Below are 23,383 nucleotides of genomic sequence, written 5' to 3'. Positions count from 1 at the left end.
CAAGGACCAACCGATGAGCTTCGGCCTTTCCTTAACAGCATCGAAATCTCAGCCAAACAGCTGATCATAGCTGTACAGGGCGGGTTTTTATTTCTCCATAAATCCAGAAATCGATTTTCACTTCCTTGTCCTTCGCTTTGGAAAGAAGGAGAAAGCGGCGCATATGTGATGCGATATGTGAATGGCCCCTTAGAACGACGACTTTTTCTTTGCATATCAGACAGGTAGCGTTTCCATTAAACCCCACGAAAAAATACTACAATGTCCATCTTTCTTGAAACTGTCTGTGTTCTTCATCCACTTTCCTTTTCGGTTTGGGAAAAAAAACATTTATTTCATTCGCACTTTGCAGCCAAACAATAAACAAAATACGAAAGCCCCGAACCAGCTCTCATCAAATCTGCTTGCTTTTTTTTTTTTTTTTATAGAATTATGTCATTCTTTTGAATATGGAATATGGTATGAGACAACTAGAGAATAATAATAATAATAATAATAATATTAATAAATAATTTAGCGGGCCGGATTATGTTTTATTTTTGAGATCAGTTGCGGGCCGGGTGGAGGTGGGGCCGTAAATGGCCCGCGGGCCGGCAGTTTGAGACCACTGCTTTAGGGTTTTCTTCTTTTCTGTTTTATATTCCCTGTCAGAATAGCTTGCAGTTGCCCCGGAGTTAGAATTAATGAAATTTCTTGTTTTCTTAATTATTTTTTTTCCTGGTTAGTCCATAGCCAAGCTGTCTGCTGGTTAACATCTAGGATGTGTAATCATGGCATGAATACAGCCCGTCCCAGTGTTGTAGAACGTGATGCAAAGAAGGTGCAATTAACAAAAATAATACAAGATGTCTTTATGCCTAGGTGAATATTCATAAGCTTGATAAGAGTTTGGGATAAGGTCATGTAGGGCCATAATGTGAAGTTGTATTTTCAAATCTCAGGGAAGGTGCGTTGTTGAGTAAACCCTTGAGGCAGTTCATAACTATTTCAATATTTTGGTGAATTGGCAGTTAATTTGTATGAATTTGTACCATTTTGTATATTTTTGTACAACCTGTTTATGCCCCACTGATGGTTAGGTTTAGGGGTGAACTCCAATTCAAACTGAATCTTTCTACATCAAACTAAACAGAATGACTGAAACTTGACTTTTAATTAATCACCACAAAAATGCCATGAAGTTAAGCACTCAAATCAGAAGTAATCTTTAAACTTTATATTAATGTTACATTTTCTTTTAAAATAAATTGAGTAATCTTAATTTTATTTACTGATAGCATAATATACTCTAGTAAACTAACAGTGAGAATGGTAAACACCTCCCAAGAAAATGTTTTGTCCATTAATTCTTCTCATTAATGCTTGGTTTTTCAGGTGTAACAATCGGACTCAGTGTGTTGTCGTCACTGGCTCGGAAGTCTTTCCTGATCCTTGTCCTGGGACATACAAGTATCTTGAGGTCCAGTATGAATGTGTGCCATACAGTAAGTTATCTTCTGACAAATATTCTGTAATACTGCACATGATACCAAATAATGAGTTTATCTTGTTTATTTTACTGTAAATTGTTTGCCAATACTAGAACAGTAAAATGCTTAAATGTGACATTATGGAATTTGGTATGACATTTAAGAAGTTTTGTAAAGATAAAAAAACAAAACAAAAAAAAAAACACTTAAAGGATTCATTCTTTTTTTAAATGAAAATTAGCCCAAGCTTTACTCACCCTCAAGCCATCCTAGGTGTATATGACTTTCTTCTTTCTGATGAACACAATCGGGGAAATATTAATAAATATCCTGACACATCCGAACTTTATAATGGCAATCAACGGGACCAACGAGTATGAGCTGAAGAAAGTGCTTCCATCCACATCCATCCATCATAAACGTACTCCACACGTCTCCGGGGGGTTAATAAAGGCCTTCTTAAGTGAAGCGATGCGTTTGTGTAAAAAAAAAAAAAAAAAAAAAATCCATATTTAATTAGTTCTGAAGTAAAATACCTAGCTTCCGCCAGACCGCCTTCCGTATTCAAGTTACGAAGTGTAAACTGGCGTCGCGTCAGACTTTTTCCGTAAGTTCAATAGGGAAGGCGTAGGACATAGTGTAAGCTTTTTGAACTGCAAGAGTTTTACACTTTCTTCGTACGTTGAATACGGAACGCGGTCTGGCGGAAGCTAGATATTTTACTTCATGACTTGTTAAATATAGATATTTTTTACACAAACGCATCGCTTCGGTTCAGAAGGCCTTTATTATTCCCCTGGAGCCTTGTGGAGTACACGTTTATGATGGATGGATGTAGATGGAAGCCCTTTCTTCAGCTCATACACATGACCCCTGTTCACTGCCATTATAAAGCTCGGATGCGTCAGGATATTTGTTAATATTTCTCCGACTGTGTTCATCAGAAGGAAGAAAGTCATATATACCTAGGATGGCTTGAGGGTGAGTAAAGCTTAGGCTAATTTTCATTTGAAATTGAACTAATCCTTTAAGCCACATAGGTATGTTTTGATGGTGAATAAGTTATAGCACTTCACAAAATACTTCAAGTAATTGTATTTATCAGGTATCAGGTATCAGAGTGCAGTTCTGTGTTGTATCCTAACATCATAGCTCTGTTCCAAAACATAGTGAGCTGTCCTGCTGTCTGCTACCTACATAGGTAGCATCCTAATCGAAAAGGATCCTCATAAGTGATTTCACACTTTCTTCATTAATGGGCAGCAGCTCTATTAACAGTCAAAGTTGATGTCACCATGTTACCAAGCAAACAACACAATGATCTAATAATAAGTACATTAATAAAAACACAAACCAATTATAGGTGAAATACTGCATTTCTTTACTGTATAGAATACAAGTGAATACATTATATGTAGTCTTTATAAATGTCATTTTCCTGGATCTTAAATTAAAATTTTTGGTGTAGCACATTCTTATTTGTGAAGAAAACATGCAGTGCTGCCATAGATTTAGACCAAAATTTGGCATGTTAGCTATAGTTGCACTCCTATGTTTCCATCCACCTATTTTTATGCACATTTTGGGATATCCATAAAAATAAGCGCTGGATGGTAATGCCAAGATATTGGTAATGCAAAAATATTACAAATGCTCATAAAAAAATGTATGTGCTCAATTGAGGCGGATTATTTTTTTCTTTGATAGGAATATATGCACATAAACTATGATGGAAACATATATAAATCCATTGATGCACAACAAAATACTCATGTGACTTTGCCTCAACAGTGACATTGGATGAGACTGGATAATTGGACTAACCAGAATCTCAAATGTTGGTTTGGTGGTTCTGAAACGACCAAAGTCTGTCATCAGAATGATTTGGTTTAATTCCCTCCCAGAAGTGTCTCACACAATTGCATTCACACACAGCAGCATCCAAACACAAGATAACATGACAATGTTTTTTGCATGTAGTCTGCCGCTCTGAGGCACAAGTCATTTATAATGGAGGAAAAAAGAGCCACAGTTTCTTCCCTGATTGCAGCAACTTTCATTTTTATTACAGATATTTTGCTCCAATTTCCAGGAAGTGACTGTTTTATTCTCTTGAACACATGGGATTGAAATGTTGCTATATTTTAATTTGCGCATAAGTTAAATTCACAACTTTGGATGGAAACGTAGCTTATGAAGCCTTTAAATGCTGTGTATATACACTAGGAAGCTCATTAGGATTTGGAACAGAGCCACTGTCTGTTTCAGCATTTAGCTTCGTGCCATTGTTTCTCCATCAGTGATTAAATGGAAACGTGTTTACTCTGTGTTTAATATCTTCAGCTTACCTTTTGGATTTCTAATTCTCCGTCCAGTTCTGCAGCTGTTAGCCCTGATGGCCGTTGCATCTTTGGGGAATAACAAAATTCTCTTCTTTGTCATCTCTTCTACAGATGCTTTGTTTCTTGTGTTTGTCTCTCTATTGAAAGCCTTTGCATTTGCAGATGGTTGTTTCAGGATCATATCCATTTCCTGTTTTGGCTTTGATTTTCTTAAAGAACATATGTCTTCTGATGGAAGTTATTTTTTGCCTTTTTAACTTGTAGATTCAAGGTTAAATTAGGTCCTTCCTCATGTTGATGGGCTTAATTTGACTTTTTATTCATCAATGATGCATTACATTGATCCAAAGTGACAGTAAATACATTTAGAATGTTAAAAAAGAATAACATAAAATAAATGCTGTATTTGAACTTTCTTTTAATCAAAGTATCCTTAAAAATGTTTCACCGTTTTCACAGAAATATGAAACGGCACAACTTTGTTTAATATTTGTTTAAAATTGATGATAATAAGAAATTTTTCTTGAGCAGCAAATCATCATATTAGAATGATTTCTGAAGGATCCTGTGACACTAAAGAATGGAGTAATGATGCTGAAAATTCAGCTTTGGATCACAGGAATACATTACCTTTTAATATATATTCACATAGAAAACAGCTATTTGAAATTAATTTAAATATTAATGTTTTACTGCATTTTTGATCAAATAAATACAGCCTTGGTGAGCACAAGAGACTTCTTTCAACAGCATTAAAAATGTTACCAACCCCAAATGTTATTTCACTTTTCTTGCCTGAGGTTTTTTTTTCTTTCTTTTTTTTTTTTTTTTTTTTTTTTTAACATTATACATTAAAAACCAAAAAGAAGACTGCTTGCAATCCAAACTGTTTCTTTGGCAGTGAATTAAATGGATGAACTTTGCAGTAAGCAGTAATTGTGCTATGTCTAGCACACTCTTACCTCTCTTTCAAATAATTAGTTAAGACTACTGCACATACACTCACTTAATTAATATTCACGATCCAAACCTTCAAATTGTTCCTACACCTCTGATTTTTAAATGTTGTAGTACCCGTTTTTTTTTTTTTTTTTTCAGCATTCTTAGTCACTTTTTTGTAATACATAAATTGTCCAACAATTCATTTTAATTGATATATTCATATTGAATTAATATAAGCTTATATATATCGATGTATCTAGCATGTTACACTCTGAATTTGCCTATTGCCAAAAAATTAATGAAGTTGTTCAGTTGTAATATTATCTATTCTTAGATAATATCCGTAACTTTTAATTTTACATCTTTTTTAGTGTTTGAAAGAAAAGTTTGTGTGCTTTTCGAAATACCTATTATATGTCTACCTCTTTATCTTGCAGTTTTTCTTTCTCCTGCTCTCTTTACCACTCTAATAGCTTCTCTCTTTGTTGCTAGGTGTCCACTGATAGCAACGTGATTAATTAAACCCTATTCTCGGTAACACAGGTGCAACACTAAAAGCGTTTTTCCCTGAACAGTTTTTTTTTTCTGCATGTGCTGTATACATTTCCCCATTGGATGGTTTCTTATTTGACGTAAATGTATTGGCCTGTATATGTAAATGTAAGGTTTTTTTTGGGGGGTGCGGGTCCTCTTCTAATCTTTTCTCTCCCTTGACGCTCTTTTCATTCTCTTGTTTTTCCACGGCTCAAATAGAAGTGGAGCAAAAAGGTAAATGACTGCTCTGGCTCTCAGTCCTCAGCTCCTTGTTTTGTGTTGTATGGTTTCGAACCCTCCACACTGCTCCCCCCACCCCACCCCATCACCTACATGATATAAGGATGGACAAGATCTATCTAACCGAAGCCCAGAAAATGTTTTGTCGGAGGTTAAAATGCAATCATCTTTTTTTTTTTTTTTAATACACTGACATGGATATCTTCTATGGTCTAGATTCTATATTATCATCCATTTTCCAATTTGATGTTTGTAATTTTTTTTTAGACTATAAAATACTTTCCCAGTTTAATGTTTGGAAGCAACTATAAGTAAGTTATAAGTGTTTGTCTATTGATTTCCTGCGAAGTGTAAACACTTTTGGGCTGTCAACACATCTCTCTCTTTGTTTGAGTGTCCCGACCAACCCAACTTTGACTCAACCAGTGGTGAGATTTAGGTGGAACTGTTTTGTTTTTAAGACAGGGAAAACCAGTTTTGAAAACCTGTTTGGAAACACATTTTTTTTTGCCATTCTAGAGCCACTAAAAGCACAAAAATCACACAATTCACTTCGAGGTAAGATAGGCTCTTTGACATAGTTGGTTTAATGTACAATGAACTCTGGCTTAATTTTATTTGGCTTTTTCCTTCAATGGCACCTCTGGCCACATGATATTGATGGAAGAGAGAGGCCAATTACCTGTAGCCATCTGCATGTGATAAGCTGTTCACCACAGACTTTGCATTTCTAACTGGTTCTACGCCCAGAGACGGGTGCGTTTGGCCTCGCTCTCCTATTCATTCCTCAGAGACAAGTGAAGACACTTTCCTTTGGCTGTCATCCTATCTGTCCTGAACAGCATTATCATCCAGTTCCCTTGACCTTTGTGTCCTTTCCTTTCGCCTCTCATGTGTCGTCGGTTCTTTCCTCAGACATAATCCATGTATGTGTGCTTACTTTCGAAGGTGTGGCTTTTGCAACAAATACGACAACCCCGCCCCATACTGTTGACGTAAAAGAATCATTGCTATTAACGTAGATATTCCAAAATGAATTTTATCTGTCCATTAGTGTTGTTTCTCTCATCTTTTTTCATTTACAGGGCTTTTTCCCCTTTTGTCTGTTCCTCAGTTAAACTTGTTTGCCAACAATCTCAGGGAGCAAGGCCACCTCAAACAGTCCATGCAGTTTCTCCCACTTAACCTCTCGTTTTCTTTTGACAATGCACACAACACCAGATATGACACTGCTAGAATTATATTGTGGTACATTAGCCTCAAAAATCCTTACACATACATTGGACCCAATGAATGCATAGAAGATCATTACAGAGTGCATTACTGGTTCATTTTCTAACTCTAGTTCTTGCCTCTTGACCTTTTTTCCCCAGTTTTTATTTGCCCTGGGACTCTGAAAGCAGTAGGAGATCCAACCTTTGTCTTTGAGGCTGAACAGCAGTCTGGAGCTTGGTGCAAAGACCCCCTGCAGGCAGGGGACAAGATCTACTTCATGCCATGGACTCCATACCGCACTGACACTCTCATAGAGTACGCCTCACTCGATGACTTGAGAAGTGGTCGACAGACAACTACCTACAAGCTTCCGCACCGCGTTGACGGAACCGGGTTTGTGGCCTATGATGGGGCCATCTTCTTCAACAAGGAACGCACTCGAAATATTGTCAAGTTTGACTTGCGCACACGGATAAAGAGTGGGGAGGCCATAGTCGCCAATGCCAACTACCACGACACTTCACCGTATCGCTGGGGCGGGAAAACGGACATCGACTTGGCGGTTGACGAACGGGGACTGTGGGTTATCTATGCTACCGAGCAGAATAATGGACGTATTGTTCTCAGCCAACTCAATCCGTATACTTTGCGCTTTGAGGCCACATGGGAGACCATCTATGACAAACGCTCGGCCTCCAATGCCTTCATGGTGTGTGGCGTACTGCACGTGGTGCGTTCCACCTATGAGGAGAATGAAAGCGAGGCCAGTAAGAGCCAAATTGACTATGTGTATAACACCAAACTGGGGCAAGGGGACTATATCAATATCCTCTTTCCTAACCAGTATCAGTACATCGCAGCTGTGGATTACAACCCGAGGGATAACCAGCTATATGTGTGGAATAATTTTTACATTCTACGATACGATCTCGAGTTTGGGCCACCCGATCCAGGCGAAGGTAAGACTCATTATTGTCTCTGTTTGGTTTTGTGTGGTGGTCCAATTTTTTATGTCTGCAGAGCATAGGCTGCTACGGATGATTTACTTTTAATTTTGAGTACTGTAGTGATATAAGTATGTGATGGTGGAGAGACCCCTGGAGAGAGTCCTCTAAACCAAAATGGCTCAAGTGCAGGGGATTATTTAATCATCGTCATGTGTGATTGTCGCAGTGACTGCTTGTAAAGGCCAATTATCATAGTGAGGCAAGCAGGACGCTTAGTGACTTGACTTAAGTGGCTGATGAGACTTTGCAGGCCTATTCCCTTCTATTATGGCGTAACCCTGTAAACCTCACCCATAATTGCCATGTTTCGCAAAAAAGTACGTCATATCTAAAGTCTAGACATTGACCCTACTTAACTAAGTTGAAAATTGTCTCAAATTGTTCCCATAGAATCTGATTATTTTCCTAGAGAATGTATTTTCAGTTAATTTAGACAGTCTCAATATTGTTTGGTGTGTGGTAAAGGAAAATGTATAGTTTGTGCATGATTAGATGCATTTATCATTGGCTGCATAAAGGTTCAAGGAATGACGGCCATCTGTTATGGCCATAACCATATTAACCTCACTGCGAGGCTCACTGTGAGGCTGCACCTGCAGCATTTTTACAGTTGTACACAGTATGCGATAAGCTTAGCTATCTATAGTCTCAACTAGTTGCCATTGCTACATGACTGGTTTCTCCAGAAGTGTTAAAGGGATCGCTATTGCATGGCCAAATACATGCATCTTGCTTACAACCAGGCTTGAGGAATGACTTGCCAGGGAAGAAATGATTAGTCATCAAGAGCCATCAAATGTGTTTGTGCGCCATTATACAACACTCTTTTTCAGCAGTACCCATTCTCACTAGGCCTCTTTCTGTCTGCTCTTGAAGTCTGCTGCCCCCCTCCTTAAATACTGCTTCAGATACTATATCATGTTTGTGACTAAGCCATCTGACCAATCAGAGCAGAGAAAGCTCTCAGAAAGGAGGGATATTGGGAGACTGGATCCTTGATCAAAACTTTTTCAGACACTGAGAAAAGAGGTTATGCTGCAATGGATATTATGAGAAAATGAAAGTGCTTTTTGACCCTGGCTACATGTAAACCTATTGTAGGAGACCGCCAAAACAAAATGAACAACCTTTAATATAGCATAAAAGGGGCATTTTATCATGGGTTCAAACAGCAGCTTATCTTGACCTTTGGAAAATCGCCCATTATTAAAACAAAGAGACCTTGAACTGCTGAGAGTCTGAAATCTAAAAGTGACAGAGACCATGCCAAAACAAGATTTGCAGGCACTGCCAAAAAAATTGTTTTTTAATATTCCCAAATTTCTTCTGGAAAACTGGAGATTAAAACTTGTCTACATATGTATGTCTACAGTTGAAAAAGAAAATCTACTTAAATTACTACATTTACCCCCGGTTTCACAGACTAGTCTTAAGCTAATCCCAGATTAAAATGCATGTTTGAGCTGTTTTAACTAAAAGTAACTTGCACTTAAGATAATTAAGCAACCCTCTATGCACACCTTGGCAATAGAATCATTGGCAAGTAAATTTTTTTAGTTTACTCACCAGACTAATACATATATCCAAAAAAATCAGCTTATCTTTGTAAAATTGTACAGCTTTTTACATTGAAGGTACATTCATGATCTGAAAACAAAACTACTACACTTTTAACATCAGTCAATCAAGCATTTTTTATTTTTATTTTTTTACAATAGAACTTATTTAGAACTGACACGTGGTAACCATGTATGAATGAAAATGTATGAATGCATATTTTTCTATCATTTACATGTAGTGTGTCAATTCTATGTGGTATGTAAGACTGTCGTTCTCTGTCTTAGCGTGTGTAAGAGAGAAACACAGCGCACTCAGCTGAGTGACGGCGAGTCAGGAGCCTTCACGCTACAGTTTACGGTGCGTCAAATGTGCTGCGCATCCTTTGAGATGAATTACAATAGTGGGCTTTAAAGACGGAGAGCGAAACTCTCAAGTGCTCAGAGTGTTCAAAATGGGTGAAAAATATCTGTGCCAAACTTATACTTGGCCTCTAACTCAAACATTGACGAGTGAAATCTAACAATTTACTAGCCAATGGCTAAATAGACATTATTTAGTCGCCTAGCATGAAATTTTAGTCGCATATGCGAGTGGTTTACTCGCATTGTAGAGGGTTGTTAAGTAAATGTAAATCTTATTAATCAAAGTTAGATTTTAAACAGGTTAGATTCGACCTGTTATGATTTAAATGTGCATGCATTATAAAAACCATGTATTCAGCCAGTTTGAATATGAAATTTGAATTTGAAAATGAATCCACTTTTGAACAAATCAGGTGAATGAACGATTCAATGACTCACATTGACATGAATTACATTTTTATTATTTTAGAATATTACCTGAGGTTCATTTATAATGTTCATTAGTAAATACACCTAAATTACACTTCAAATGCAGCTTCTGATCCACTTTTGCAGTGCAAAGATGACTTTTATTGATACAAATTTATTTTGATTGGTAGCAGCCCTAAAGTGTCTTATTATTCTAATTGAATTGGATTAAATGTAAGAATTGACATAAAAGATGACTGATACATTCAATAAAGTTAAAAAAAATAGCCATAATAAAAGTAAAAAATGCCCCTGGATATCATTTTAAGTGGTCAGAAATGGAAATGGAAATGTTAATTTCTGCCACCACTGTTGTTATAAAACCAGAGCTTAAACTCAAACATCTGCTCTGTTGATGAAAATATAATTAGAAAATTCTTTTCACAGTAGCAGTTTTACATCAGTGAGCTTGTGCTGAACATACACAAAACACTTGTTTATTACCTTTAAACCTTTAATGAAATAATTTAATGTTAGATATGTAGTATTTCAGTATTGATTGCAATAAAATATTTTTCTTAGAAAATGTAATGGTACTTGCAGTGTCTCTAGCTAGAATGGAATCTCTGAGCGCAAAGATAAAATTAGTTGCTTGCATTAATATTCACTGGGAATGTGGTAAAACCCCATGGCATTACCTGCCGGCAAAGCATCTGTAGAATTTACACCATCCAGAACTGATGATGTGAGATGCATCTATGGGAACGATTAAATCTCATTACCAGACTTTATGAGCTATGTATTACACCTCAACTGTGAGCTGGGTAATTACACGTTAGCTCAATTTCCATCCTTTAAAAGTGTACCAGGGACACTGTTGTGCTCTTAAACCACTGTAACAAAACCCTGAAATGCTACTGCAAGTCGAGGAGCAGAGTGTTAAATGGGTGGTGTTGTAATCCTCCTTTACAATTCTTATAATTCCATGAGGGGCACAGACCGACATAAAACATATCTGATTTGTGAAAAGGGACCTTATAATAAGACAATTTCTGTTTCTCTTCCATAGTAGATAGAAATCATCTTGCCATTTCACACAAATTAGTAAAATTATCTCTTAAAATGAACACTATAGCATTTCTATAGTGTCTTAACAAATGTGAATTTGAAATGCATCTGCGTCTGTTCACACCAGGACTGATAAAACATTTGTTGGGTTTGATGAACAAATGGGCCTTATGGTATAACTAATTTGACATAACTTTTAATCTTCTGTGTCTTTTCTAAATCTGTGATTCCCGTGTTTTTTTTTTTTATTCATTTGGAAGGGGAATGTGGTGTTTTAGTTCAAGTGAGATGATTGAATCTACCTCTAGCCTGTGTCTACTTCTGTTGTCTTAAGTTTTACCATGGTAGTGCCATGTGTGGTTTTACCTGTGGTTATCATGATCTACAAATGTATGATACTATGGAAGATAAATGGTTAATTTTAATAAGAGAAGAGTCCTTACTCAGTCAGTCAGAATATTACTCTATATACAATTTTTACATATGTTACTCTTTTTGTTAATAAAAATATTTACATCCGCATGCCCACTCAAGCGTCACTTCTTTAATAGACCAAAAAAGAAAAGAGAGCAAGTCAAAGCTTAGAACTGTAATTTTTCAAGTGTAAAAGATTTAAAATTAATACTTTTGGTATGAAGAACCAAAGAACCAGCCACCATTGAATTGACAGTTGTTTTATTTATTTTGTTTTAATGCATTAAGTCATAAAATATAATTAACAAACCCATTTTGGTGCATATCACTCCAGTTTTGGAGCCAATAAGAGACTAAAATGTGGCTTTCAATGGCCAGTGTCCTCTGAGAGTATCCCACAAGAGTGCCTCTGTGTCTTTTGAGTTTCAACACAACACATATTTAATGTTTAATCGAGGCATTCGCAGCAAACAGAACTGAGAACAGCAAGCAAGAAAAAGGAGAGTATTGTTCTGAGCTTTTCTCCGCCTCCTCACTGTTTGCCTCTGTTTTTCATTCTCCTGCTTCACATACGGAGTATATTCCTAGAGGCAGTGTCAGTCTCAAAGTTAATAAGCCACATTTCCACTCTCTTTGGTCTTTAGCACACATACATCAGAGTTTCTAAACAGAGTCTCTGACTCTGGCACCAATTTGTTTTTTTTTGTTTTTTTTTCTAATGTGCCTGTAGCTATTCACAGGAACACACAAGTCAACCTGGTAATGTTGTTTGGTAATGGAGCGTTTGACACCTGTTAGTCTGTGGTGATTAGTGGAAATGTAGTGCCCATGTGGGGTCTAAGACTTTAAAACTTTAAAGATTCTGCAAAACAGGTGTTTCTCTTTACACGTTCACAGAAACAAAATGGCTTTAGGAAGTACTGCATGCTTTACTGCATGCTTTTGCAATTGTTTTAATTTGTTTGATTGTATTGCACCTCTTAGAATACACATTGTTTTTAAGAAGCTTTACAGAAATTCATGATGTTAATGTGTATAACACCTTAATGCCTTAATTGCCCAAATTTATCAGTTTTTTTCATATTCTACATAAGGTGATAATATAAATAATCAAGCAGTTGAGATTTGTTATATAGTATGCGTTGCTTTATGTGATTATTGGAGTAAATTTTGCTTTGTAGTTGTATGTGAAATTTATTAGCAATTTCTGAGTGAATTTTTTTAACACCAAATTTATTTATTTTTCCAGTGTAGTACATTAATACAAAATATCTTTAAGGCCCAGATATACTTCAAGCGAAATCGAAGAACAAACTGGTTTGATTTCTTTTGTTGAGATGGATCTGACAGGCTCTACTACCTTTAGTATCCCAAGGGTTGGGGGAAATATAGTAACACCATGAGATTGCTAGTGCTTCAGATGGTGTGTGCTGCTCTCGGTTAGTTACCAACTCTATTTTTTTTTTTCCTAATTCAGTTGGAAAGATTAGTTTAATGAAGTTTAATGGGTCTTTAGTATTGCTTCAGTATTGCTGTTGCTCATACTTGGGATTAGGGATTTGAATAAAACACCTTGCTGTGCAACTTCTGTTTAACTGAAAATTAATATGCAGTTTTATAAGATATGCAAAGAGATTGGATTTAATTCCCATGATTGTTCATTTTCATAGAACTTTGTTTGGTCCCACTTTATATTAGGTGTCTTTAACTACTATGTACTAACATTTAAATTAATCATTTGATACATGTGTTTACAATGTATTTTATTTAAAAAAAATAAAAATAAAAAAATACCTGCATGTAATTACATCTGTAATTAATTTCTGTAATTACATTTATAATTACACTGTTGACGCATCTCTTACACTTTAACCTTCCCTTAAACCTACCCATTCCACCAAACCTGTCCCTAATTTTATCCGTATCCCACCTCAATAGCAGCAAAAGTATATAAACACAATAAGTACATTGTACTTATTTTTTTGATGCAAGTACATACTTAGTTAAGAACACCTAATATAAAGTGGGACCATTTGTTCCAATATGGACTAGACCCCGATACTCAGACGTGAAGTGCCTTTTCCCTTAGATGACCTGATAGTCTCAGTCACACATTACTGCTAGAGATGTCATGGAAGTTGACTCTCAGTCAACAATGGAAACAGATATTCAGTCATTTAATCAATAGTAGAGCTGAAACCCTTCTGATGAATTTTCCCTTGAGGATTCTTAGGAATGGCATAGACTACAAAATGGCAGTCTAACTGACGATTGATGAAACTGTATAAATGCGAAATGTCTGAAATGGGAGAAACTAATTTGGATATTTTAAACTAGGTGTGTTACGATATGATATTTAAAAATGAAATATTGTTATTGTGTTACTTAGGGGTGTCGCAATATACCAGTATTGGTGATAGCCTTAATATTTAAAATTAATAATACACGCGTCAGTTATCCACCTTAAAGGGATAGTTCACCCAAAAATGAAAATTTGGTGTTTATCTGCTTACCCCCAGGGCATCCAAGATGTAGGTGACTTTGTTTCTTCAATAGAACACAAATGATGATTTTTAACTGTCAGACTGTCGGTCTGTCAGTCGTATAATGCTTGTCAATGGTAACTCCATCTATGAGTCAAAAAAAAACATGCACAGACAAATCCAAATTAAACCCTGCGGCTCGTGATGACACATTGATGCCCTAAGACACGAAACGATCGGTTTGTGTGAGAAACTGAACAGTATTTATATCATTTTTCACCTCTAAAACACCACTATGTCCAACTGCCTTGCGCATCCGGTTGGTGAGGTCTGAAAACGCGTTCTGATGACGGAAGTGATGTCTCGCGCTTATACTTCAATGAGTGCGAGACATCGCTTCCGTTGTCAGAGCACATTCAGACCTCACCAACCGGATGCATTTTTTTTTTTTTTCAAGAATTCTGTTAGGGCTCGACTATAGATTTTTCTAGCTGACTAGGCGTTCATTTAAGCGATTAGTTGAGTAATCGCACGTGTATATTAATAAGCCATATAAATCATAATAACGAGCCTTTAATTGCCTATATATAATACATAGCCTAATCAGCACTCAAGCGCACACATAAAGCTTGCCACAGTACACTGGCAAAAGTAATGATTATGAATGTGTCATGAAAAATCAGCAAGGAGACTGTCTAAGCAGTTTAATAATTTTTGATAATGTTTTCTGTGTTTTTCTGGCTGCAGAGATTAAGTCGACGATGCTGAATCGTCATCTCCACAGTAGTGGACCCACCTGTATGCACATTTCATACGGATTACATAATCTGAGAATATTTATTTTCCATTTGAATCGCTTGACATTTAAAGCTTTCTATAGATATATTTCTCATGTCTGTGAAGCAAGTATACACTACGTTTTGGTTTATTTTTTATTTATTTTTCAAGTTCACAGAGACCGAGAAGGCAGAAGGCACATCCTCTTGTTTTCTGTATTTTACAAAGGCACAACATTTTCTTGTTATTGTGAGTTTACACACAGAAAAGTAAACCCTTTACAGTTTTGAATGATGTATTACACATAGGACCAAAAATGGAGTATTTTAAGTTGTTTCTGCTGTTATCAGGAAAAAGTGCAAGTGATCGCACCGGTGCCTCCATGTCATGCAAGTAAGCATTAGGGCTGGGACAATCCATTGATTCTCGATTCTTCATTCGCGATATAATGATTCTGGATTGATCCTGATATTGTCTCTCTCGAATAGATTCTGAGCTTAGTTTTAACAGCAGATGGCGCTCTAGGCTAGTTTTTAATCGCACACTCAAATGCTCACGAAGAAGAATGCTGGACAGCGATCGTGCGTTCAGCTGAGTTATGTAAGTGGTTAAATATACTTGCACCTCAGCTCAGAATGATTTCATGATGTAAGATTGTGTAAACAGCCCACTGCGAACATAATTCGCTTCAACCTTTTCGAACTTTATGAATGATTATTTTAGGTTTAAGTGGTTTGTTTAAAGGAATTCAAAGCAAGGAGAGTACGAGTGTTTCTAAAGCGCGTAGTGCCATCTGCTGTAAAAAACTAAGCTCAGAATCGTTTCGAGAGAGGATCTTGCGATACATTGTATGCGTGCTATACTTTAGCTTCCACACTCTGCACAAACGCTTGGTTATGCGCCTAATAATAGCGCACATTTATCTAGGTTAACGTTAGAGCGAGCAGCCACGTAAAGTTGCTGCTACTTACATGTTTCAAATGTTAAGCCATATTTGAGGTCGATGGATGATAGGTGAATGTTTGGATTTCCTGCCTGACATACCGTAATTACCACAAGGACCCGCCATTAACAATCTGTCCCTCATGACCTGTGTGACTTCGCCACAAGTTTATTTTTTCTGCGAATAACTGACTAATAAAATTTTTGGTCAACTAACGATTAGTTGAATATTAGGGGGCAGCCCTATTGAAAAATCTGATATCGTGATACCTGTTTTAAACCATATTTTTATATTGGCCTAAAGCTGTGTTTATTTAAACCCATGTGCATGTTGATACAACAAACAATTACCACTTGAAAAATCACTTCTGCGTTATTATCTTTTCAACTTATTTTTGTTGGTCTTTTTGTTCCATTTTGATGCCACACAATTTTGTTAGACCTTGAGATAGAAATCTTGGAAGCACCAAGAACTGGCATTTATAATTTAGTGCTCCTAGACTGCACAAACACATGCTGATCCTAAGTCATGTTGTTGTGATGCAGTCAGCGTGTAATAAACCCACCTCCAAATGACAGCCACCAGAAAACTCCAGCTGGAAGAAACTTTGGACAAAGACTACATTTGCATTTGGCAACTGCTGCTTGTTGCCTGAATAAAAAAAAGAAAGAAAAGAAATTGACACCATTTTGCCAGTTATTTTTCTTAATGTTTTAGTCTGTAAAGGCTCCAGAGCAGTAATAAGCACAAGCCAACATCAATTATGTGACAGATTTGTTTAGCAGTCTCACCACTTTTCCTCTTGAAATCCCAATTTCTCAGCAGACCATTCAGGATTGCTCTTCACTGTGGGACTCATGTTATTCTTAATCGTTGTGAGCTGCTGAGTGGTCTCGCCTTTGATATGCTATACGTCCTTGCGTTCTGCAGAGGGTGATTTCAGTGACACTGACTGAAATGACAGCTAATTGAGGCTACTTTTCCTGAAAGCTCTGATGGACAATGCCTTGCAATTCCTCCTCCTGCCAGGCAGTGAAATTGTCTGGCATAATAAAAAGAAAATTGTAGAGGCATGAGCCAGGAGATGTCAAAATGAAGCAACGAGGTGGACTCAGCCATTGACAAGCAGTTTACCTCTATTTATTTTCTCTCACTTGTTCACTCTTTGTTTTTCACTTTGCCAAAGAAGAACATTTAAGTGGACACAAGGTGAATGCATTTGCCACGAGGTTTAAGAATTGAATGGTTTTCATCTAGAAAGCATTGTGTTGATGTAGGGCGGGGCGGTGTGACGGTATATATCGAGATCGTTGTATGAAGTGTCTGTAGAATATTTACATTACATTACGGATGTCAAGCAGTTACAATTTTTAATCTAATTAATTAATAACCACATCGGGTAATTAATCTAATTAATCACAAATTTATCAGACATCAAATTTGGCTGAGAAATTATCCCCCAAAGATAGTCATTATTGTGTTAAATGAGAAAAGCATCAAATAGACATTACAAAAAGTAGCTTTTAGAAAGAAATATATATGTTTTTTGATTCAACATAAAATTTATTACACATACATTTGTAGGCTTCACCGGCCATGAGGGTGAGTAAATGATGACAGAATTTTCATTTTTGGGTGATCTATACCTTTAATGGGTTTTTTAGTAATATGGAAGTATGAAATAATTTTCTAATGAAATGATACTCTAAATAAGAAACTAAAACTGCCAGTGGGTGTATGCATGTGCGCGTGTGCGCGCATGTGTGTGTATGTGTATATATGAAACATACATAATCTAATCATACATATTTATTTTTTTGTCAAATCTTTTATTATTTGAAGTTGTAATGTTGTTTAAATCATAGTTTTTACAGTCATTTACTGTTCAGCATGTTAATTATGTTGTTTCAAAAGAATGTTGTGACCTAAACAACATGTAGTTATATTCCAAAATCAGAATTTGCAGGTGTGAGCAAAGCTGACTGGATCAGTTTAGATAAACCGTTCAGATACAGCAAGCTTTCTGTCTGGTGTCATTTATAATAATAAAACTTTTATTTATTTTACTTTTGGTATCAAAATTGGTATTGAACACTGAAATGTCACTGGTATTGTTATCGACTGCTGAAATGCTGGTATTGTGACAACACTGCCTGTAAGTCAATGGTTACACAAACACACACTGGGTTGGCTTCCAAACCACCAATCTGGAACAATACTGAATTTGTTTGTGCTATTAACAAAATCAATTCATTGTGATCCAGATCTTTCCTGAACAGTCCAGTGTGCAAAAATAACCAAGACGAGGACTCAAGACTGCTACAACAAAGGGAAAATTTGTCCTGCTTGTGGCAGCATGAGACACTATTTGCCATTTTTGAAGTAGCAGACGGCTTAATTAAATAGGTTCACAGTCAATTAATTTGTTTAATGTGTTGACCATTCACTCACAATCAGCCACTTTTCATTTACTAAAAAGTTCCTACTCTTCAAGGGCTGAACTGCTGTGTGCATAATATTCAGTAAAAACGTCAAAGGTACATAACAAAAACAGCATACTGTTTCTGGTGGAAATGAAAGCATTCGTTTCTAGTTTTATCTTTATAGCTCAAAAATGTGTTTTGGCGTACCACCTCTGGTGGGGTGGTTGTCACACTGACCGACGCAGCCCTAAAAAAAAAAATAATAATAATATTGAACATTAATTTACTATTATTTACATAGTAGAATAACACTGATCATTTAAAACAAACATAATAAGTAATTAATATTTCATTGGTTCTTTCTTGTTTTTGCATGTTCATAATTTCTTTGTAAGAGAGCCTGGCCAAAAATGATGTCCATACAATTTGGCATGTTTCATTGGGTTATCACAACTAAAACAATTGACTCCAAATACAAATACGCAATATTCTTACAAAAATCTTGAACAAGTTTTTAATAATATTTGAATAAAGAAGGTGAAGATGTCAAGTTTCCTAGGCCGGACATTACCGCTACACAGAGTTTTTTGCCATTATTGGATGGCAGGCGCCAAGGGTGCTCCGATCCATCGGCACCGGTCATTATAGGTTGATAATAGCTTTATATACTAGCTTTAACGGTGGTCTTTATAAAGGCCTATCAGAAGAGCCGGTCAGATGACGCAAAACATTTTTCTAAGCGCAGCTAAAATTGCTTCACTACATTCACCCGTCTGGGCTGCGTTTCCAAAAAAGTACACTGTCAGAAAAAAAGGTACGGCGCTTGTCACTGGGGCAGCACTCTAAGGTACAAAAGCCAAAAGGTACTAATATGTACCTTTTAAGGTACTAATGCATACCTTTAAGGTACTAATATGTACCATTTAGGGGTAAGTAAGGTACAAAGATGTACCTTTTCACTTTTGTACCTTAGGGTACTGCCCCAGTGACAGCAGTGTTCCTTTTTTTCTGATAGTGTATCATAAACGTATGTTAATCGTAGAGACCACTGGTGGCAATTGTTCTATGATCAACTTAGGCTTACGATGCTTTTGGGAAATGCAGCCCTGGCAGTTCTACCAGGTGTCTTAAAAGGACAATAAATTTGCAATGTCTTTGCGGAGAGTTGAGACATTGCAACGACAGCAACTCTACAGCAATGAAAAGAAACTAGGGCTGTGATTTTTTTTTTTTAAATTAATTAATTAATTAATTAATTAATTAATTAATTTATTTATTTTTACTGCATTTCTTTGCTTCACAGCTGTGCACTTTCTTTACTCCCTAAAAGCCCAAACTTAATGTCAAATTCAGCAAAATCAGTGATTGTAGTAAAATACAGTCTACTGTTGCTAAACTGCAGGACATGCTCAATAATAAAAAAAAAAGTTATTAAAACCGCTTTAAGCCACGAAAGAGATACTGTTCCCTATGCGGCTTTCTGTTCGTTCTGAGACAGAGTGGAACACAGACAAACAAAGCTTCAGCTTAAATTAAATGGTTAAATACACACACAAATATGTCAAAATGATGGTGAATATTCACTTAAACACCATCGGTTATGTCTTAAGTGAACATAAACAGTTGGGAAATAAGTATATGTATCAGTGTATATGTTTGTATCAGTATATCAGATCCATGCATTCGGTCTTAAAGTGACAGCAGCCTAATATTCCTGCTGTCGTCTGTATCATTAAAGGGTTAGTTCACCCAAAAATGAAAATTGTCATTAATTACCTCATGTCCATCCACACCTGTAAGACCTTCATTCATATTCGGAACACAAATTAAGATATTTTTGATACAATCCGATGGCTCAGTGAGGCCTCCATTGACAGCAAGTTAATTTACACTTTCATAAGCACAGAAAGGTACTAAAGACATATTTAAAACAGTTCTTGTGACTACAGTGGTTCAACCTTAATGTTATGAAGTGATGATAATACTTTTTGTGTGCCAAAAAAAACAACAAAAAACAAAACAACTTTATTATAACTTTATTCAATAATATCTAGTGATGGGCGATTTCAAAACACTGCTTCATAAAGCTTTGAAGCTTTACAAATCTTTTGTTTCGAATCAGTGGTTTGGAGCGTTTATCAAACTGCCAAAGTCACATGAACCATTGAAATTTCTAAACACTTATGACATAATTGAAGCCTCGTTTACTGAAATCACGTGACTTTGGTAGTTTGATACACGCTCCGAACCACTGATTCGAAACAAAAGATTTGAAGCTTCATAAAGCAGTGTTTCAAAATCACCCATTAAAATCGAGAAATTAATATTGTAAAAAAAAATATTGTCACGTTGTGTCCTAGAAATAGACGCTGAACAAACAAATCTGCCATCAGAGGAGTGCTAATTAAACATCTATTTCGGTCACTGATTTTGGCCCGTTTCCGAAAATAGCTGTTTCGGCCGAAAATTTTCTGTAGCCGAAATTTTGGTGCATGCCTACTTCTAAATGCCTGACGTATCATTTATGCCATTTGGAATGCAGAATATACTTGAAACAAGAAACTTGCTGTCTTGACAGGTGGCTACTTTCAAATGTGTGTTCTCAGAACAGCGTCCACGGCATGCGGCTGTGTGCGACTGTATGTGAGCGGGAAAATGCACTTGCAAGTGTTTGTATGATGCGAAACTAATGTAAACACAATCAGTTATGTCTTAAGGGATTGTAAACAGACATGACAAAACTAATGATGTGTCAGAATAGATCATTAGTGCATTAGTGTGAATGCAGCCTATTAGAGTTGCCGCTGTCGACCATGTCATTAATAATAATAATCAAATGGCAATAATGCTAAGAAAAAAAAAAAAATCACTGCTTTTGTCTGGAAAACACTTTGGTTACTTCTACCTCTAGAATAAGATTCTGAAAGCACTCTTCAAAACTCTCTTCTGTTTTGAAACTATTTTGTTAGTTGGAAATGTTAGAAATGGATTAAGTGTCAATATTTTTTAGTCTTTCTTTTTTTTTTTTTTTTTTTTACTGATGGTTAAAATATAGCATGACAGACCATGATAACCCAATCTGTCAAAGTGACAAATAATGATTATAGCCTAACTTGTGTTTTTATCACAGTGATGTGAATTTTGTCAAGTTCTTAATCATTTTGTTGGAAGGAAAAGTGTGTGCGTGTGCAGAGATTGCGTTACACATATTCATTATCAACAGTTTGACAAGCTGGGGTGTACATTTTCCATTTTGTTCGTTTTTTTTTTTTATCTGTCAGTAAATATTCTATGGTTTCTTAGTTTTATTGTGACATGCACATCACACAAGAGCTTTTGTTGCAAGAGCGCTTTTATTTTTATCAGTCCTAGCATTGTTTCAGGTTCTTGGTTTTGTGTTTTGGTGTCCCCTTTTTTTTTCTTACTGTGGGAGTATGTGAGAGTTTTAAAACACAATAGACCAGAATTCAACTTTATTTGTTTTATCTGTCAAAATGATGGAAGCACTTTGAATTATCTACCAATGTTCTTAATTCAGTAAAAAAATAACTTTTTCTGTTAATGCAGACTGTGTCCTCACCCTTCTAAAATCCATTCAGTATAAAGCGATAAAGCTTTGGGATGACACATACACATAAACACACAAGCAAAAAACTGAAACCTTGGTCTTAGAGGCCCGTGGGCAGTTTTGTTATTGTGACTGCATTAGAATGCTGCAAATAGAACGATGGCCACAAAAAGCGATTCGACTTCATTAACATTCCTCATGGATCACAGTACAGCACACGGCTCTGAATCTACTAAATATCACAACATCCTGCAGAATTTCAGTTCCCATGATGAAGGGTCACGAAACCCTAAAGCATATATATATGTATATTTTTTTTATCATAACAGATATGTATGTGTTGCACATTATTAAAAACAATATCACACATTCCTTTGCTAGTTTTTCATAATTTGAACATTTTTTTTTTTTTTTTTTTATGTGTACAACCCTAGTTCCCTGAATGTGTTATAACTGTCGTCCACAGTCTACAATCATGGCTTCACTGAAAAGCCCCTTCTAAGACAACTGAGCATCCAAAAATGTTTGTCCTTGTATCACAGAGAGAACAAGATGGTGCTGAGCTTCTTTATATGTATGACGTGACACACACGTGAAGGGGCGGGACTTAAGCGCCATCTGCCAATGAATTGGTGTGATTTTCTGCAGTTGTCTCTCCTGAGTGACTGACATGAAAGGGAATATTTTGATCTGAGCACATTCGTATCTTGAGATATTCATCTCTACGACTTTCGTGCTGTAATTAGAGACCAATAGCCCGAAAATGTTAAACCAGTCATTGACTTTTGTTCATCAAAGCTCATATGATGTTTATGATAGTTGGTAGTATTTTGTATCTTATGATAAAGAAATTAGGACAAGCAGTAGGACAAATATGATAGAGCAAAGATTTCAGCTTTTTGTTATTTTTTTTCATTTATATTTATTTTATTTCAGTTTTGCTTTTGTTTTGTTTTTTGTTTTTTAATTTTATTTCAGTTAATGTTTATTTCATTTGAAGTATCAAAAATGCATAACCCTGGCAGTAACATGTTTCAAATTTGTAGTGAAAGAATTGGTCTCTGACTGCATACATCACAAACCATGTCAGTGTGTTACTGTGTGTTTATGAAATTAAAATGAAAGAAAGAAAATTTTCTCTCTGCTCATGCAAACTGACTCTCCTGTTCCCACAGTACCGACTGTCTCTGATGTCACGTCAACGCTACAGCCTGGAAGATCGACACCTCCTGTCATGATCACAACTACCACCATTGCCCACAGACCTGCGGCGCACATGACCGTCACTCCCAATCCTGTAGCAGTGGAGCACCCGGATCTGCCAGCGGACCCCACTGCTGTCAGCCTCCCGCCCTCCAGCAAGCGCTTCTGTGACCGCACAGAGAGAAGAGGAATATCCTGGCCACAAGCACACAGAGGAGTGACGGTGGAACGTCCTTGTCCTAAAGGAACTCGAGGTATGTCTGCCGTGGAAACAAGCATTTGAATTATTTTTACAATTAGCGTCAGGCATCTTGTTGTCAATAGTGTAGAAGTCCACACCTTTGTCCGCTTGTGCTGGTATCAGACATGTGGCGTTTCTTATTTGAGTAGTATCCAAGTCATGATGTCAAAATTATTGGCAAGAT

At 36.4% G+C, this 23,383-nt stretch overlaps 1 protein-coding gene across 5 annotated transcripts in view; it reads left to right on the top strand.

Moving 5' to 3' along the window:
* LOC127506204 (adhesion G protein-coupled receptor L2-like) overlaps positions 1-23,383 on the top strand; it is a 116,181-nt gene that overhangs the window by 37,238 nt on the left and 55,560 nt on the right. For all 5 annotated transcript variants that reach the window (XM_051882448.1, XM_051882459.1, XM_051882467.1 and 2 more), the window contains exons 4-6: positions 1,375-1,484; positions 6,901-7,701; positions 22,931-23,212. In XM_051882448.1, the coding sequence (XP_051738408.1) occupies positions 1,375-1,484; positions 6,901-7,701; positions 22,931-23,212 (1,193 nt within the window). The remainder of the gene's footprint in view (positions 1-1,374; positions 1,485-6,900; positions 7,702-22,930; positions 23,213-23,383) is intronic.

This window comes from Ctenopharyngodon idella, chromosome 2 (assembly GCF_019924925.1).
Source record: "Ctenopharyngodon idella isolate HZGC_01 chromosome 2, HZGC01, whole genome shotgun sequence".
Lineage (NCBI taxonomy): Eukaryota > Metazoa > Chordata > Actinopteri > Cypriniformes > Xenocyprididae > Ctenopharyngodon > Ctenopharyngodon idella.
This window is presented reverse-complemented; position numbering and strand designations above follow the sequence as displayed.